Below are 20534 nucleotides of genomic sequence, written 5' to 3'. Positions count from 1 at the left end.
CTCCCCAGAAATCACCAAGTTAGGAGCTCTTGCTGGCTTGCCTGCTCCTGGCTTGCCTGGTGCTCCTGCTGCTGGCACTGCACTACAGGGCTCTTACCAGTACATACCGTTTGCATTTGTACAGAGTTCCTCCTTTTTTTTTTTTGGATCATAACTGATTTACCTTTACTGAGGATAGAGGACAGCAGTGCAGCCCAGTAAGGTCAGCATGGTCTGCGACTCTGAGCATCAGGAGGCACTGCCTGTAACTTCATGTCCAAGAAAGCAAGAAGAGAAACCATTATTTCTATTATATCAGCAACTACAAACTAAGTTGATTAAATTAACCTCCCTTTGCAAGTTTATGTATTTAATAAAAATAACTGTTTAATGATAATACTTGCATTTAAACTAATTTTTAAGAAGTGCGTGTATGGCAGGGCTGCTCTTCTTTCCCACTCCCAAGAAGCAAGTCCTGCCTGGTTAAAATAATTTTACCTTTTTTCCTATTCCTGTACAGGTATTTTAAACAAAGCAGCATCAATTGTTTTCTACCTCAATATTACAGACTTTGGAGAAATGAGGAAAGAGCCTTTGATCAAAGATATGAGTTCATTCATAGCACAGTCAGGAAAGTGCTGCAGGCAAAGCTTTTACGTAGAGAATTAACAAGCTAACAGATACTCACTCATGAGGATCTATGTAAGTATCTATAAAAGGACAGGTTAGAATGTATTGCATGAGGTTTGTTTCTAATTCTTCTTTATGAAATGAGCTTTGATTTCACGTGAGAGGGTGATAATGTTTAAGAAAATAGCACTGCATCAGATCCTGGACCACAGAGCAAGACGTGCACTGCTCACTTCAGAATGCAGGACACCTCCAGGCATTTGGTAATACTTGTGAGAAGCTTGCCAGGAGGCTATCATGGGTTTCAAATCCGCGCTCCTGGAAAGAAGAGTAAGTTTTCAACTCAAGTCAAAATGAGAAAGTAGAATGTCAATCAATGTACTTTAATATTAAGCATGCGGCAGTGTGAAGAGTAAAACACCAGAGACACACTGCAAGGAACAGCAGCCTGCCAAATGTGTTTGAAGCAGAATACAGGCATGATGCTACACATTGCATTATTGTTGCTCATAAAACAAGGTGAAAAAAGTGTGCAGTTTTATTTCACAGCACTGAAAATCCAAAACCCGTTATCCAAATTCATCCAGTCCTAGTATCACAAAGTCACGTTGCATGCAGCAGAGAGCTCCATGCCAGCCAGAATTACAGCAACAATACTTACTAGAAGGAAAAAATAAGTTTTCCAGAAACATTAGTAAAGCTTTAGACATCCAAAATTAAATATATTTCAAGTGTGTTTAATGCCAGCATCCGAGAACACAGTCTGTGTCTTCCATCAATGAAAGGTTCCAGTTTGGGTGAAGTTACACATGGAGTTGTCACTGGAGGCCTAAGGTGAGGGGTTCTGCCTGGAGCTGCATGCAGAAGGCGAAGGCATCATTTTCCTTGCAGGGCTTTTCCAGTATGGGCCAACTTGCAGTGCCATGAGAGGTGGCAGCCTCTTTGCATTGCTTCACTGAGCCAGCGCCCAACTCCATGGAAATACGTCGATCCTGTTTGGTTTTCCTTTTTAGTCTATCTACAAATTTATTTTTGGTTGCTTGAGGATGTATTTTTTGTTCTTTTTAAATAACAGAGTCATCTGAAGTCATATCCCTAGCAGTCAGAATTAGTCACATGAACAAGTGCCCAGCATACACAAACATCCCAACACAGCTGCTGCAGCAGTTGTGCAAGATTTCCGTGCTCAGTCTCTAATTATGCCGGTTGAGTGAGTGGGGACAGCCTTTACATACAGATCACAAACCAAATTGCACATTTTCCCTCTCAGTTAACTGGTGATATCCACTGTAGATACACCCGTTACAATGGAGATACAACAGACACCTAAGCCAAGGCAAAACAGAAATCAGTCTCTGAAGAGTCTGTTCCCTTGCACAGAATTGTTCTATCAAGCTACCACCTTTAACACAGAAACAAATGATGCCTCACCACAAAAATAATTGTTTGGTTCTTCCACTTTATCTGGTTCACGATCTAAGAAAAAACAGGGCAATGCAAAGAACACAGTATCTTTAACAAACACAGTGGGTAACAGAATAGACAAATGGGAACCTTCCACTTATCTCCAGCAGTAAAGCTCGCATTTCTTCTGTTCATATCGTGAATGATCATAGGATGACTCAACCAGGAAAAAAAAATGTTCAAAGGTGAATTTTCTCAACCTTACATCTGCTATTTACCAAATTTTACCACCTTTACACAGAAGTTTCTTTCTTCATAGCTTTGCCTCAAACACTGCCTTACAATAAAGTTCATAACAGGCTCCTGTCACAGTAACTACATTCAATTGACTCAGTCTCAAAGCAGTATCGTGCCAAAAAGGAGACAAAGCTGATATAAAATAGCAGTAAAAGTCATATGCTGGAGCTGGCAATCATCCTGACCTATATTCCTATAGGTGTTTCAGTACAGCTGTCCTCCCTGGCCACCTCCTCTGTTTCAGAAAAAGACCTGCAGAGCTAAAACATGCAAGAGTTCTACCAGGACATGAGTACTATAATATTCACCAGCTTTAATCAGTACTTCTGCTGAGCAGAACCACAGCCTCCATAGAAGTCAGTGCACTAAGGAAACAGAACGTACATCCTACTCCATGAAGAGTACTTAAGTTACAACAACAAAAACAGACAAAAAATCCTCGTGGTGATTTCACTCATAAAATGATAACCTAAAAAACAGTTTTTCAGTTGCTCCTTAACTTACAGATATGTAAACTCAGAAGTGTTTTTATGATACGTGTATATGAAAAAAAAAAAATGACAGAAGTCCAAGGCCTCTATAAAAAAGATGAACTAAGTCTGCAATTACTTAAACTTCTAAACTTTAAACTAGTTCAGGTTTCTCCCCCTTTTTCTTTCCTTTCCCTCCATCAGTTAAGTTTTCAGTTTTGCTGGTGAGGCTACCAAAGTAAATGAGGGTATAAATGTTTATAGTGCCTATGACGCTCCTGTGGTAACAGGTTATACCACCCTTTCACCCACTCCCCAGTCAACACAGCAAAATACCCCTCACTTTACGGGCTGAGCTCTGGAGCACTTGTTATGGGGCACACATATGTCAGGAGCCACCAGCACCATAAAACCACACCCGCATTTGCTTTGGGACAGCCTGTTCAACCAGGCTTCCCTTCTGGGCAACGAAGGAACTTTTATTTGACTTGCTGTATTTTGGACATTTCTGGACAATTATCTTGATTTCTCTTTTTTCTGCTCTACTGTTGAACTCTGAAATACTTTCTCAGCAGCAAGTAAATCTGCGTTAAGTGCAGATACACTCAGAGATAACCACTTCCTTTATGCAGTTAATTTCTTTAAAATCAGCTCAATTTCAAGAACAAGCTGGTGTATCGAGTGGATAAGGCCAGGTTCTGGGCCTTCAGGCTTGCAGAAGTCAAGTCCCAGCCAGATACTTCTCACAGTCTGAAGCCTGTCCAGATTTAGAGTAAGCACCTATCCTGTTCCAGGCAGCAGGATGCACTGGCGACCTCCAGAAGTTCTAAGACAACTTTCAGCATTTGAGGAGGACCAAGACGTTCAAATTGCTTGCAGAGCCTCACCTGAGTGCCCCAGCCCAAACGTTAACACGAGAAATTGATGGTGTCAAGTGAAAGGAAACACCAGACTGCCTGGTGAACAACTGCTGCATGGCCACTTTTCCTTTCAAGAGCTCTGGAATATTTCCCACTCCCTCGTTCTTCCTCCCTTCTCCTTCGGGAGAATTTACTTATCATGATGGCTAACTTGCAGTGCTGGATGAGTCGATGAGAACTTAAGAAACATAAACCCTTGTCCCTTTACAGGTAGACAGTGCACACAGGAACTCCTCCTGCTGTCAGTGCCAGAGTGAGATGCTCATGTGGTGCTGTCCAGGCAAAAATTGGGCAGCTATAGAGAAGTAGCATATATTCTTTCCCTGCTAGGGGCTCAGGAAAAGGAGTTAAAAAAGCTCACAAGTTTACATTATTTCATGCCTGCCATAAGAAAACAAGAGCTAGCAAAAAGGCAGCACAAAGCAATACTGAATTAGTTCAAGCACCTTCAGCTCTGACAAAATAAACAGTTATCCCAGCTCTAAATTCTATCAACAGCACATTCATAAGAGGAATGTCCTAGGAAATTACTTGTCTGTACACATAAACCTACAGGCACACTTTGTCTTCCACCACATTTGTTACCAATACTCAGGGACATCCCTGTTACAGAATTTGGTTTTGTCATTCATCTTATGTAATATATTATATGTATATATATTATATATATGTAATAATTATGTAATAAACAAACAGTGCACTAAGCTGACCGAGACAACCCAGGTAAATAATGGCCATCAAATCTGCGGGCTTAGAGAGTCGACACAGCAGCAGCATTTCACCCAAAGTGCTTGTTCACAACGTCTGTTGAAGAAAACCGAGATCGGTTTCCAAATCAGCCACTCCATTTCATTCCCTCAAAGTTCGTCAGTAACAGTACCGTTGAATTTGGGCAATTCACACTCTTCTTCAAAGTGACAGTTTTGAAGGATGTCCTTGTAATAGCTCTTGAGGTCTGCGTATGTAGAGATGGTTTCGTTCGAGTGATGGAAGAGCAGTAGCTTTTCATTCAGCAACATCTGCACTTGGTACTCCTCCTTCGAGGTCTTCGCCTGGTCACAGTGGTAGAGCACAAACACCAGGTTGGCTGCATAAGGCACTATCCGGCCACTGCGGAACTTCCGATGCGCCTGGCGCACGTAATTGTTTGCCCGGAGAGGCTCAGCATCTTTGAAGAAGCCCATAAGAGCAAGAAGTGGCTGAAGTGTTTCTGCATGTCCAACTTGTACAATCAAAGGTGAAGAAATGGGTTTTGAACTAAAGAAAAGAAAAGAAGGAAAGGATCAGCAAGAGCCTGTGTTTCAAGGCAAACATACCAGCACCGCAGCTGTCAGCAGTGAAGGCTTAAAGAAGTAGACTTTGAACTTGTTGTGATAAGAGCCTGTTTCAGGATTTCAGTACATTACAGGGTTTAATTTAAAAGAAGAAAAAAAATCAGCACCTGAGCTTTCTAACCTATGCTCTGTCTCACCTGAAGCTATTGGCTCTTAGGAAGAATGTAAGAATTTGTAGCAAACGTAATTAGGCTAGAGCTAGAGTGTAATATAAATCAGTGAAATACAAGCAAAACCCTGACTTAAGGTGTATATTCATGTACTTGGAGCAGCTCTCAGTCTTCCTCTGTGAATGCAGCTGCTTGTGCTCTTCCCAGCTACGGACAGATCCCGTGAGCATGCTACAGTTAATCACAGAATCACCAAGGTTGGAGAAGACCTACAAGATCATTCAGTCCAAGGTTTGTAAACAGCATTGCCTCCTCCCATTAAGGATTTTAGACACGGGCAGCAAATCTGCAAGGCTTTGTTAATGGACAAACCAAATCAAGTCCTCAGCTGTGAGCACGTGGAGGGCCCAGGACATCCCAGCAACTCAATTCCCTCAGCACAGATCATTGAATCATAAAATGGTCTGAATTGAAAAGGACCACAATGATCATCTAGTTTCAGCCCCCCTGCTACGTGCAGGGTTGCCAACCATCAGACCAGGCTGCCCAGAGCCACATCCAGCCTGGCCTTGATCCATTGTGAACAGGTGTAACCACTCTCCCATCACAGACCATTTGGAAAACCTCTCCGAGATTTTATTCTATTTTAACTCCATGAGCACTACAGGTTTCACAGATCTGCTGTAGCACAAACCCGTCTCCAACATCTAACAGTTTTTCCCAGGGTCTCGTGGTGTGGTTAACAGGAATACTTTCAGTTATTGTTGGTGGTTGTTGCTCCCTAACAGCACCAAAGTAACCAAATAATAAAACACAATGAACCATGAAGAGAGCTCATCCACAAAGACAAATGATTTACTATTGAAACATCTATTTACTATTGAAAAATCTAACAATTTTGAATACTTAAAAAAAAAATCTAAATTTATAAATGTCTTTTTAATAAGCTTTTGTATAAATTAATCCTTGGTGTGGTGAAGAGAAGCTCACAGACTGTCATCGCTTTAGACCTGGAAAGTTACTTTTGCTAGGTTTGGGAGTAAAAGCTTTGCCCAACTGCTGTAATAAAGGACAAGTGACAATTTGATTTCAATATGAAAACTGTACCTAACCACAGACTTATCCACACATTAACTACAGAGAAACCCTACTTCCCTCTGACCTAACCACAACCACCTGATTGCCCACAATCTGTGGCAAACAGATTACTGATTTAACGCACAACCTGCTTTTCCTTCTCCACCATTTATCAGTGCCTATTACCAGCAGGAGTGTTGCTACTGCTGATCCTGCAACCGCCTGCTCGCCAAGAAGATCACACTCCCTCCACACACCAGCTAGCAGAAGCAGTCAGTGATCAAAGCCTAACAGCCTAACCTGGCCTGTCAGATGAGGTGTCACCCTTTGTTCAGCCCAAGGACAGACAGACAGCGGCTCGCAGCAGTTCCAAAGCAGCAGCCCAAGGAACGGCTCCCCTTGCTTTTTGGAACCACCTCCTAGGGGTGCTCAGAAGCTCGGGTCACACACTGTCAGACAAAGGGTGACATTTGGCCGCGCTCCTGCTTGCCCTCCACCACTAAAGTCCACCCACAGATGGGGCAAATCTTGATTGGCCTAAAAAGGAGGTGTTTCCTCTGCTCTGAAGCAACTGAAAAATGGTTAACTGGGGGACTTACTTGCAAACACAAACTCTGACCAACTTGGCAAGACAGCCTCTGTATCGCCCACCTGCTACAACCAGTCTTTGTGCAGTGTGAAACGTGCCTTGCACAGCTCCGCTCAGCCTTCCGCCTATCCTCCCTGGACATGTGCATAAGTTATGCACACTCGTCCCTCAGGTACGTCACATAAAAAAGAAAAATCAGAAACCTACCTGTTTCCTGCTCCAATGAAGTGTTACAGCCACAGAGAGGTTCTGTGTTTCCTCCAACCTACACGCACCTTTTCTGCATCAAGAGGTCCACTCACTGCAGACTGCTGCCAGCTCCTCCAAAGCCAGATGTTCTACCTACAGTTCTCTGCATTTTATTCATGGCCTTTTTACCTGGCTACCTCATTTTAAAATTGTAAAGCTTCTGGATCCTTCAACCTCTTTCCTTCCCACTCCACTCTTCTTTCCCCCCCTCTTGCCCGACTGACCAGCCCACTTACAGCCTCCTCCACATACCTCGCTAGGTTTTACACTCCTCTTGTCAGACAACAAATAGGAACAGCAATAAAAATACTTGCCTAGAGACAGAAGGACATTTCCTTTGACCTGCAATTTCTAGCTCAAATGACTAGATCAGATCTGCAAATTTCAAAGCCCACAAAGTTCCTTCCACAATCCTCCCCGCTTGGAACAATTTCTCTTATCCTGAAGAAACGTACCGCATTGGCAGCACTTCTTAGATTCCCATCTTTCCCCCAGCCATTTACAACATGCCTAGATCCAAACAGATCAATCTCCACCAGTGACCTGCCTGCCAGTAAAATCACACATCTATCCCTACCATCCCCTTTCTTGCATTTTCGTTCTTTTTTTACCCAAGAAAGGGATCTTCCCCTCCAGAGGGCTCCTTTTCTTTGGTAAGGAAACCTGTTGAAGATTTCTTGGAAATAACCATGACGGAAATCTAGACTGCATCTCCCAGCTCACCATATTTGCATGCCTGCTGATTTTCCCCGAGAGTTCCTAAAATGCTTTCCTTTCAAAGAACCAACTTGACACTCTTCTGGTATATCACACTCACCAAGATGCTCAGCAATGCTAGTCTCAAATGTTATTTCCACTGACCTGGTCTGCATTTTTGATTCTCTCCTGGAGATGCTTTTTCATTTCTCCTTGTGCTTTTAAATCATCACACTTGCCAGTCCATAGGAACTTTATGTTCAAAGCCACCACTCACTGGTTGTCACTTCAGACATTTCACTCAAGTCCTTTAAGCACTATTATGTGAGAAGCACCCAGCTGTAGCAACCCAGAACATTTCCATTTCGCTCCAGCAGCATGCTCTTCTATACCTGCTTATTTCTAAGTGTGGAAGTTTGTGTGTTGTGTTTACTGTGCAAAAGGAAGCCAACAATATGCTGCCAGAGTCTCCAAAAGGCATTGTTCACTGCGGTGGATTTCACCACCACCCACCATCCTCTTTTCCTCACTCTGCCCTCCTAAGAGATACTAAGATAGAAATGTATTTAACATTGTGGACACCCGTACTGGCTTTACAGCAAGGTTTGGCCTTGCTTTTCAGCTGATGCCAGCAGGAATTCTAGAATGCAAGTAAACCACAAAAACATGGCTAACTTTTTTAAAATCAAAACAGCAAAAACAGGAATAAAGTTATAGCACATACACATACTTACCAAGAGAAGTGTTACAGAACAATCAAAAACCTCGTGAAGACAAACATGGAACAAACAAGGAGGTTGTTCTCACTCTAACTACAGTTAGTATTTTGTCTCCTGAAATCCTCATGCTGACAGGTCAAACCACTTGGGAGACAAAATAAACCTCTGTCATTCACAGCAGTGCCAGCAAATTATTTTAATAAGGATTAAAACTGTTTCACTGTATGATACAACCCCACCTTTATGACTGCATAATTGAAAATCTTCCTGGACTCTCAGCAGCACCGGATGTTTGATTTCTTGTCTAGGACTACTCAAGCACTCCCTGTTTAATTCCCATGGTCATGACTATGGTTCAGACAGAGTATCTTATTATCTAAGGACAATAAAAATCACCAGTAAGGTTAAAAGAGCAATGGTAAAGTAATACTTTTCATTACAGTGAAATCAATAAGAATTGCCCATTTGCAGCATGTGCAAAGGTTATTAGTGTCCAGATGTTTCTGATAAAGTCAAAACAGAAGCACACAGTGCAATCAGTGGAACACTGAACAGTAGCACAAGCTAATCAAACTCTGAAGGGTCGAGATAGCCACACTCAATCTTCTTTGGGATCAAATAATGACTCAGCATTGCCTATCAGCAGCAGACAAAGTTCTCAGTATCCTACTAAAGCCAGTGATAATCCAAGTTTCCCCTCTCCCTTACATTAGTAAATGACTTGAGAAAGCACACAAACCATCTAATTTCCAACTTCTAAGCAAGTTGAAGAAATTGTACGTAAATAAAACCTTGCCATAAAATACTAGGAGTTTGCCTGCAAGTTATTACTGATGATTGCTATCGTGTTCATTCTATGAAGTGCCTCCAATGGAGCACAAGCAGCTCTCACTGGGCAGAAAGAGCAGCTGAGCTCATTCATGAGACATGAGGACATCAGCTTCTGCACTGCCCTTGCTGTAACCTTGGAAGTACATCTGACCATAGCTGAAAATGAAGAATGTTCATCAGCACAATCTACCCCCGCAAAAGGCCTGTATGGAAGCACGGGATTTATCATTCAGACAATTTTCAGTTCTCCTTGATCTTTGCAGATGTGGGTTTAACACTGATTCTTCTGCATCAGCACACCCATCTTCAACAGTAGCTTGTTCCTACTCCTCTAGGTCTAATGACGTACCATCTTGGATACAGAAGTAACCTTACTTTCAAAAAAAGTTCATTTCCTAAGCACTAACGTGACTTTTGGCTAGCGATAACCCCAAATCCAAGAGATAGTGGGATAAGAAGAAATATTTCCTGCATCAGCATTTGACTGGCTGACCTTCAAATGTTATGTAAAAATTCCCCCAACAACTTCAGAAGAGAAGTTTTAACAACTGTTAAACAAGAAAGCTTAGACCCATCTTATCCCAGACTGATACACAAAAAAAAAAAACAGGACAAAGGACTCAAACCCCTCTATTTTCAGCTATAGAATAAATTCCCCATCAATCCCATATCCCTCTGTGATTTCTTTCTGGAAAAAAAGAAAAAGAAAATAAAAACAACCAGAAGAACCCTAGATTTGCAAGAGAACAGCAGAGAGCAGGGAATGCAGGGGTAGCGGTGGACCTCAGAGGCAGTAGAAGCCTTAGAGGTATTATTCTAGTGCTGCTAACAGATAGGAAAAGAAGAAAAATCTTTGAAATTATATTAAGTCCTTGTGCATGAAAGTTTCACTTGTAATAGCAGAACAGACTGCTGTGCTGGTTCATTCTCAGAAGCAGTACCAACGCAATGGGCCACCACAAACACTGTTGAGATGAACATTTCCTTCTGGTCTAGCAAAGATGTCCATGAGATCCTTCATGGAAAAAGCAAGCTTGAAAAGCTGAGAAAGAGCACTCATAGCTCATCTAAAATTCCAATTAAACAGCAATACCTCTTATCTAGTCTTAGAGAAGCTAAGTTCAGAGATTTTGTAGTTTCAAATGCTCCTTTCCTAATGAACCTACCTCTCACGTTCCTCAGGAACTCTGAGATCAATTGCATCATGGCAGCAGCAGCATGCTGATGCTAAATATTTGTATGTTAGCTGCCAAATGCTAGTTAGTTTTTTTCCTTGTTCTTGAATTCCTTTGATAAAAGGCTATGACCCTATAAAAATGCTGAGATATCTTTACAGAGGAATTCTGAGAAAGGAAATATTAGGCAATTAATCTGAAGTTAAATACATTCTGGGAAGTTTCAAAGTCATAAACAATGCTTTAAATGCCTAGGTCCAGGAAGAGCCACACTTTCCCAGAGAAGGTCCCCTGTCCTATCCAGAGAAAAGTCAGTGACCACACACACATTTCAGGCACACACACAGGCACAGGGACGCTGCTGTATGCACTGCAAACAACCCCAGAGACTCCTGTCTCTACCTGGTTCCTCCAAAAACACCCCTTAAGCCCCATCTTTGAATGATGAAGCTATCAAACTCAAACACACCATATGGTACAAAGTGCCAGGGCCAAGCCGTTTGAGCTGTTTACAGTATTAGTGGAAGTCACCAATTTCTCTCATTTTCTGAAATCAAAACAAGCCATGAATATTTTTCAGGTGTCTCACTGTAAGCAGTCTACTCACCTGTAGAGCTGACATGCTGTTGTGTGAAACAAACACCTTATTAAAGAAATTTCACCTAGCACTATTCTCTTTGAACGAATCAAGCAACTCTTTGGTACGTTATGTATTCACCATGTAATTAGCAGATGAGATTAGTCCTGAAGCTCATCACAAGCTCTCCTAGACTGCCCCAAAAGACAGTCCCAGACAAAGAGGACACTCCTGAAGCAGTCTCGTAAGAAGCAACAGTATTTACTACTAAATGATTACATGAGGTTATCAGTTGTGTCGGGAGTGGATCTGTAGAGAGGGAGGGAATTTGCAGAGAATAATAAAAGCTATCAATAAATTGGCAAACTAACCTGTTTACGTTATGGCTCAATTGGCTTCATACAATTATGAAGATCAATCTCAAACAAAGTTCAAATGTGTCTTTTTATTTTTATTTAATTAAAAAACAACTTAAAATCTCTGTATCAGAGGAAACCATCAAATATTCTGTTCTTTGTATATGCAGTTAGGTTAGTATTTTGAACTACCAGCCACACAAGAGCTTTCCATGTGGACAGTACAGACAAACACGTTATGTTCTCTTTCAGGAACAAGAAAGGTAGATTTGATAAGCATGTGAAGCTAGAAGAAAAAGGGTAAAATAGCTTTAGTTTTTAGAATAGTTGATATCCTTGAAGGGTGCCACAACCATTTCTTTGTTGTTTTTTTTAAACTCACCTTTACTCAGTTACAGAGCTGTTATGGTTGCTGCATTTCTGAAAGATTAGCAGCCTCATATTGCCTTAACTATCAAAACACAGGGATCTCTCATCGACACTCACAGCTCCTGTTGGTGGTTCCAAAATTTGCAGGTCCTCTCTCCCATACTTACTAGCCCATCACAAAGCTTGGCCAATGGATTCAGAAGTTGCTTGTGCAATTCAGAAGGGCAGATTCAGCTTTGGTTATTTAGCAGTATGTTAGAAGAAAAAGAAATTGTAGTAGGTTTCACTCACTGTGAACAACATACACAACTCATACTGAATTGAAAACACAACAAACCTTCTCAAAGCTTCTTCCAAGGCAGAGAGCCACTCATCCATCACTCCTCTCTCTCCCACTGTTCGAACTTCTCCAAATACCATAGCTCTGCAAAATTGGGCACTAATTCTTCAATCAAATGCAGAGCAGCTTTTTGAGATTCTTCCATAGCAGCACAATGTCAAGTGCAGCAGTACAAGCACATCACTACCTGTCAGTTTTGCCCATGTAAAGAAGAGTAGGGACATTTTCTGTAAGGTTCCAGTATGGAAAAAGAAACCAACAGTTCAGGGAACAGTATTACCACATTGGCTTCTTTGCCATATTGTTGCATGGTCTGATTGTTTGCTATCCATAACAGACGTGAGAAGAATTTAATCCTTTCCTTTTCACAAAAACAAAGCTCTTTATGGACTCGGACAACACCCCAAGTATGCCATTTTAGCACAATTCACCTGGTTTAACTCCTATCATTTCCAATATCATATTCACTCCTACCATTTTTTTTTTTCTTCAAAATAAGAAACTTTTTATGGGAGAGTTGTGGCACTCAAACTCTCCCTAGATATGTTATCACTGTATTGCCTTAAAGACAGGCAAGAAGACATAGAGGAATGTGGTCTTGGAAGAACCTATTTGACAGCGGTAAGGTCCCAAGGAAAAGGAATTAACCTTTACTGGACATTAGCGTTTCATTGCTACTGAAGGTGCAGAAAAATTGAAATGCTAAACATTCATGTCCAAGACATTAAAGTTGTAACGCCAATACCAACTCTCTAATGGTCTTATAGTTAAAATCTTGAGAATTTGAGTAATTTTCATCATTTTCTTAAGAGCCAACTAATCACCAGAAGATAGTTTTCCCAGAAGAAAGAAGAGTGAGCTTTAATATGGCAACTAATTAGGCAAATAATCAGAAAATCTAATGCGCAATCAGATTGCTGGGTCGATAAATCTTCATGGAAGGAACAGGGTTACAAGTAAAAGCTCTCATTTTATTTGAGCTGTAACAAGGAATGAAAACGAGACAAACTGCTTAATATAAATATTTGAAATATGCTATAAAATGCAGAGCTGTCAACGTCACTCTCTACAAGCCTAGAACAGAAACACAAATCCAAACACCATAACTCCTTGCTGGAGCAGAAATGCTCCAACTGCTGCTACTGGATAGCTCAAACTAAACTTTTCTTTAAAAAAAAAAAAAAAAAGAAAGAAAAAAAAAGAGAGAACTTGGAACAACAGTAAGATGCTAGAAATAAAATCATTCTTCCTGTAGTATCAGAATGAATCAGAGATATATCAGTGTCAAACACAGCTAAATACGACAACATTTTGCCACCACAGAGGCTTGTTTTCTGAGCAATGAACAGCTGCAGATGTATTTAATCTGTTGCCCCAAAGTTGTACTGTATCATTGAAGATATAGTTGTAACACTATATAGTAATAACAACGCATGCATACACAACCAAATATTTTCTACGGCTAAAAAAATGCACATATTTTCCTTTTGTATGGTTTCTTGCTCTCAGTTGACTCTTAAATTGCTACAGCTCCCCAGATAAGTCTCCCTCTCCTACATTGGTGGTGGCAGATTTCCACCTATTGTTAAGGGCACCGGGTTGCCTAACAGAGGCTGTACCCAAGCCTTCAGTGCTTTAATACTGCCACCTGACGTCGTGGGATGGGGTTACATGCTCCTTTTGCAGAAGGCAACAAGCTTCAGATGCCTTCAGCCCCTGCTTTGTTAGACACAGGGTAAGCAGGCTGCTCACCCAGCTTTGAATTTTGCCAGATCTCCATTTTGCCAGGGTCTCCATTCTTCACACATGTGCACAAACTCACTACCTGCTTCCGTCTAGGGTAACAACACCACAGTGAACTGAACAGTGATTCTTCCCAATTAAATTTTTATACTATCTTTAAATATCGCAGATCTGTGCAAATGTTTTTGCTTTTATAATATATTCCAGAAATCACTGAAAACTTTGAAGTCATCTGCTATTATTTTAAATAATTCCGTCAATTTCTTAACATAGGTTTCACTGAATACATCACATCATTCTTCAGACAATGTGCTTTGGATAAATTTTGCTCGATTCATTTTCTTGGCCTTTAGCAGACATAGAATTGTACTTATATTTGTCTATCAGAAACTGGACTACTAAAGATGATCCCCTGGGTTAGGATGCAAGTTCGTGTTTTCCAGCTGGTTACCTGCTGCACAATTCGGTGCCTCCATAGAATAGGAGATGTGCTTGGACCGACTCCTCCCTCTCAGCTACATGGCCTGCAGCAGATGCCACGGAATAACTTTCCCAAATAAATTAACTTTCCTGAAGTTATCAGCAGTCCTTAGGAAGGGGACTGGCAGTAGGCTGGCTAGTTGTTTAGCTGGCTATTTGCAGACTGCCAGCATATATTGGATTGACTGAAAATGTTCCTCTCTTCCACGCTCTGAGAGGGCTCTCCCGGCTGGGAGGAGGAGGCAAGCTTCCTCCCACATAATCATGACAGTCCTGACTCTCTGTTTATGGTAATGAACAGAGATGAGGGTGTAGCAGCTCCAAGGGCAGCCACGGGAGCTCAAGGATGAGCTGGTTGGGCTCAGTGATCTTAGAGGTGTCTTCCAACCTCAGTGATTCCATCAGTTGTGCTCTGTCATTTGGAGGTCCTGATTGGTGCCAGCCTCATGGAGCCACGTGCTTGATTCACACGAGATTGCAACACCACTCATGGTGAGCAACAGGGTGATGTACGATAGGGTGCCTCTCAACACCTCAGTTTAGGTAGAAAATCCCAGTTGTATACCTGCATTTTGGCCTCTGTGGGTCATTTCCTTCCAGACATCCCTAGAATTGTCTCACTTGTGATTATGTCTGATCACTTTACAGCAGAAGCTGACTTATCAGCAGAAGCTCAGGACTCTTCTAGATGGGTTCTAGTGACAAGTTTTAACCAGTGGAGTTTTTAGGTGTTTCTTTTCAAACAAAAAGGGACTAGAAGTGACCATTCTTATGAGGAAAGACCATCCATCCTGATGGACGTCCATCTGCTGGCCTTCACTGCTTCTCCTCAACACCTCATTGCTACATGACATGTTTTAAACATCACAATTGAACTCGATGATCCTTATAGATCTCTCCAAACCTGGGATATTCTGTGATTCTGATTCCATGGCTGTATGGGGCTGCTGGATCACGGCCTGAACCTCTGATTGATCACCTGAGGCAAGCAGTGAGTCAGCCCTGGGAGCACAGGTGAAGGCAATTCACCTGTGCTGCAGGAAGGGGTGGAGCCTGGCTGCACCTCTCCTAGAGCCATTTAAGAGCTGACTGCCAGCAGGAAGGATCTCTCTGGAGATCCGCTCCATCGGAGTTCATCTTGTGAGCCTAGGACAGGGTGAGTGACTCTCTCTCATTATTCCAATATAAATTATAGTAGCCAAGCTCCTGGACGGACAGACGGACACACACACACACACACCATCTGTATAGCTATTGATTATACAATGGCCTAAGCTTTAAGACAGGATGAGATTATCTCACTCCTTTACTACTCTGCCTCCCACACCTGCTCTTCCCAAGAAATCTAGGGGCTTCTGAATGAGCTGTCAATAAACTAGAAGTGCAGTGAATTTTGTCAATTTTTAAACTTACAGAGTTGATACACAGTTAAGAATTAAAGCTACTAAGTAGCACTTAAGGATTTTAAAGGCTTCCACTGCTTCCACTGCTCACACACTAAAAGCAAATAGAACTGATCATTCTCCTTATGAGACAAACTACATTAAGTTATCTTTCATGTTTCAGAGGGGTTTTGTTCTGCTTGCCTGCTCACTTCTAACCTGCTCTTCATCTCCTCACTGTTTTTTTTTTTTTCTTCCATCTTCACAAAGGCAGACACAGCATATATGGAAGCCATTGCAGCAGTGTGCTTGTCAATCTGTTCACAGTTGGATGTTAATGACCTGTGGTGTCACGCATTTTTTACTTAACTTCCTAGTAGACTGAAGAAAGGATACAGGATAGGTTTATTTCAAGGGCAATCTAGCATAACCACAGTTTTGAGTCCACTGCTCTCAAAATGATAGGGGATCAGCAGCTCTGACAGCCTTAGATTTCTAGAAAACAGAATGATTTGACAGCACAGTGTCCAGGCTGGCTGCAGAGAGGTTGCTATCAACAGTCACTTCCTTCTGCCCACCTTTCCTTCACAATTAGTCCTCAGTGCTATGTTGGTTTCATGCTTACAACTGCCAAGTTCTAACCTGTTCCCAGCAAAATGAAGAGGGCTTAACGCAGAGCATCTCCGCATCCAGCAGTGAAGCACGACAAAAAGGCCAACTGACTGTTTGAGAATTCTGGTACAATTGATTTAACAGTCAGTTCTATCACTGTTGATGTTTAACTTAGATCTTCAATGGGCAAAAATCTAAATGAACAACTTCTTCACAGTCTTCTCTGCTAAGAAATGATTGGCGTTACAGAATGGTTGAGGTGGGAAGGGACCTCTGGAGGCTGTATTCCAGGGCAGCATCAAGGCAGCTTCTGAAGATCTCCAAGGAGGAAGACTTCACAATTTCTTTTTTCCTCTAATCCAAAATTGCAAGGCTACTTCTATTTTCAATCTGTCAACTGACTGGGGAAAACGAAGTGCTTTCTCACATGTTATCAAATAAAAAAATACACACGTATAGCTTCAAGTATCAGTGACTTAAGCTTTTGTTCCTGAAATACAAAATAATTTACATATTTTTTGACCTACTTTAGTACCCTAAATTTAGAACTAAAGGCCCAAGGATGCTAGGAATGCAAGTACATCCACCACATACAACTACTGTTTCTGTATCAATATCAAAGCTGAATTTGGTCACCTCAAGCTACTCATACACTGATTCCAATAAACAGCTTAAAAGGTACAATCTTGATATCACCTCCTTGATTTTAAGTACTTTTGTAAACATTTGTACACTTACCTGCTCAGGTATTGATTCATGTGGTTGATCACTAAATTATGAATTTGTAATTTCTCTCTTTGAACAACAACATTCATGTAGGTTGTAAATTATTTTCATATGCATGCACTGTTTTTAAGCCTAACACAGCTCTCAAAAAATTTCATTACTGGCACTCGAAAGCAAATACAGGTAATTTTGTGACATAAACACCCAAATCTGTAACTAAAGCCTTTGCTTTCTATACTGTTTTCTCTACGTTACAACAGATCACTGCTGCTGACTGAAACCAGCTGAAAGGAGTAAACAATACACACAACAACACAGGCATCTTGTCTATAACTTTAAACCTCCAAGGCACTTTAAAGGCAATTTTGAGGGCTGTAAGAGTTCCTGGAAGTAGTACCACTGCTGTTCTTCCTTCTCTGACACAAAATGGCTTGTCAAACCATGGAACTAGCAGAACACAAACCACTTCATCAGACCACTCTCCTCTGAAGACTTTTGCTTGTGGCTATCTTTGAGTCTTGTGGGGTCTAACAACTTCCTACACCTACAGCATTGCTCCCAATGGGCAGTTTTGCTGCAGATGAATAAGGATGTGAAGCTAAATATCCAAGAGAGTTCTTGAGCTGCTGGCTGAATTACTGGCCTCACATTCGTACAACAAACCAAGGCTTTTACAACAGCTTCAGGGTTCAAATGCCTGTACAGGACACTGAGTATACTGCCTAAATTTGCCTTTCTGCAATTACAAAGAAGCAGGCATGACAAGGCTGGTTTGCTGCTACAGTTCAGGCTTGGTGGATTCTGCAACAGACAGTTCTCATATAGTCACTGAGTGTTTGGATTCACTTGGAATAACTACTCTTTTGTAATTGCATTTCAGCACCTTCAGCCTGAACAGAAAGCTTTAACAGCGCAAGAGATATCAAACACATGAGGAAAGAAAACAAGACTTTGATGCTGAAGTGTTCAAGTAACCAGAAAGCAGAATATATCATATAGCTTTTTTTAACCCACAGCCTTCCCACTTTTAGCACAAATGCTTTCTAACAAAGACATTTTAAACAAAAGTTAATTGTTCAGCAGGAAAAAAACCACCACTGTCAGACACAGTAACTGGCTGTCCCTTTAGGCCTGTGCAGATCAATAAGTTAAAAGATGGAAATAAATCCACTGGGCACAAGAGCATCAATCGGAAAAAAAACAAAAAATCTATTAACACTCTACGGTAACAATGCTATTAATGGTTTTATTCTATTACAAATTCTCCTAAGCAAACTCTTCCAGCATTCTTGTGTCTGAAACGTTTAATTCCTGTTCATATTAAATCCAACTCAGGATTAACCACAGAAAGGCTTGCAGTCAACACAAAAGTTGTTTTTTTGTTTGTTTGTTTTTTTAAATTTACCTTCTGCTCTCATCCACTGCTTTGTCCAAGTGTTGGAAGATATCCTGGAATAAAATGCAGCTGGAGCGACTATTGATGTCATAGCCATATCCTCTCTTCCAATATTGCTTCAGGTCATTCAGGTACTCCAATACCTAAAGTTACACAGTTTACAAGTTTTTATTATTTCATACAGTGAGGGGAAAAAAAAAAAAAGGATCTAAAAGCCCACCACCTCATTAATGGAGCTTTAACTTCTTACTCCATGAGCATAATTTCACACTGAACACCAACTGCCGCTGCATTGCTGGGCAGTTCAGCCTGGTAGGTCTTCCTGCAGAGCTGCTCAAACACCCCATATTCTTCTTTGAGAGGAGGGTAATCAGGTGCTTTTTGAATAAGGGGGAATCCAAAGCAAGGCATATTTATCCAGGTTCTACTAGTTTTATTAACAGGAATTAGATTCAGAGATCTGATGGGCTTCAAAAAGAAGTCACAGAGGACCTAAAAGACCTTATTAGCTGTCTTCTAGAATCAAGACATTTTATCATATAAAAGTCATATACACAAAACAAAGTTGTCCAGAGCATTTCAGGTGTTACAGAAAGAAAAAGCATTTCATGAATTAAGCGTGCAATAGGAAAAGATTATTTTAATCAGGACAAATTAAGGCTCTGCCAGTATTTAAGTCTGAATGCAGTAGGTATTTCAGTCCTACTGTTTGATTAACCCACAGCTCTTTGGAGACTAATGCAGTGCGCTGAACCTAATGAAGGTTGAAGAATAAGGGGCACAGAACTTACAACTTCTGACTGCCCACAAAACAACATCCAAACACTGAAGCATCTTTTGAAGGCTTCTCAAATCTCTCTGCCCTCTGCATTTAGCACCTACCTTAGCATCCTCTTCACTGAAGAGCGAACACCACGGGGAGGTCACATTTTTTATAGCCAACTCATACGAGCAAGTGAGGAAAGCTACTTGAACAAGATCTGCAATAAATCCAAGAAACCAACAAAAGATAAAACCACCACCACAGAACTAGCAACTTTCTCCCAACTTTCCCTTAAAACAAGTAACTACAGTTCAGTGTTGAGAACAATCACCAGTCCAAATGCCAAGCAACAAAGTTTCCAATAGACTTATTGTGCAGAATGCAAATTTCAGACTGTGTGCTCCTCACATTACAATTGGTATGACGGAGAAACAAAACAACACACTCTGCACTGAATGCCAATGCACATGTGATAGGTGCCCGCTGCTGGGATATCCTTACTACCACAGAAGGCAGAAGAGGGGCAGGTGGAAGTGTGCCTGCTCACTGCAGAGCAGCCCTTGGCTGCCACGCTCAACCTGCATGCTGCTGGCTGGGTTTGAGCTGCAGCGTGCCGTGGTTTTAGGACCACATCTTTGGGGGAATGCTGGAAATGACAGCAGGGCCTATGGCTGGGGGCTTCCTAAGCACAGGAAGTGTGCTCCTTCTGGACCAGCGAAGGTACAACACATACACATTCACCTTTCCCTTCAGCTATCTGAGTGCCTGAATTGCAACATTTTACAAAAGAAGAATTAAAAGGTAACGCACTCATAACTCAAAGCAAAGGTAAAGTTGAGTCCCCAAAACAAAGGCAAAGCTTCTACCTTCCACTCGTCTTTAAGAAAGATACCTCCAAAGGTGTTTGCTTTCTGTTTGGTAATAAGCACGCGCTATTGCAGCCCCACACATTAAAAGCTGCATGGCTGCATCTGGTTCAGCTTGTATTTTAAACACGAACTCTGCATAACCGCAGCGCGTTCTGTGTCAGGCCGAGCTCATAGCACCCGAGGCGGCTCCCATACCTGCGTTCAGCTCCCCGGCCGGCAGACACAGGGCACTCGCCACCTTCTCCAACACCTTCCTCATCTCTGGGCCCTCCTTGAAAGCGTTCACTTGGTACATGGCCGTGTCGTTGTCCTCCACCAAGGCCACGAACTTGTCGCAGCGATCAAAAAACCTCATCAGGGCGTCGTTTACTTCGATCTCCGTCTCTGAAAGTGAAAGCAGCGCTCAGCGCGGGGCTCGTTCCCTGCGGGAGGCGGAGGAGA

At 41.7% G+C, this 20534-nt stretch overlaps 1 protein-coding gene across 1 annotated transcript in view; it reads right to left on the bottom strand.

Annotated features, from left to right (window-relative positions):
• Positions 1–971: 971 nt before the first annotated feature.
• MINPP1 (multiple inositol-polyphosphate phosphatase 1) overlaps positions 972–20534 on the bottom strand; it is a 41624-nt gene continuing 22061 nt past the window's right edge. The window contains exons 5-8 of the mRNA XM_031554562.1: positions 20289–20495; positions 19344–19441; positions 18471–18604; positions 972–4957 (exon numbers count right to left, since the gene is read on the bottom strand). Coding sequence (XP_031410422.1) covers positions 4558–4957; positions 18471–18604; positions 19344–19441; positions 20289–20495 — 839 coding nt within the window. The 3' untranslated portion in view covers positions 972–4557. The remainder of the gene's footprint in view (positions 4958–18470; positions 18605–19343; positions 19442–20288; positions 20496–20534) is intronic.

The sequence above is a fragment of the Meleagris gallopavo genome, chromosome 8 (genome assembly GCF_000146605.3).
Source record: "Meleagris gallopavo isolate NT-WF06-2002-E0010 breed Aviagen turkey brand Nicholas breeding stock chromosome 8, Turkey_5.1, whole genome shotgun sequence".
In the NCBI taxonomy this organism is placed as follows: Eukaryota; Metazoa; Chordata; class Aves; order Galliformes; family Phasianidae; genus Meleagris; species Meleagris gallopavo.
This window is presented reverse-complemented; position numbering and strand designations above follow the sequence as displayed.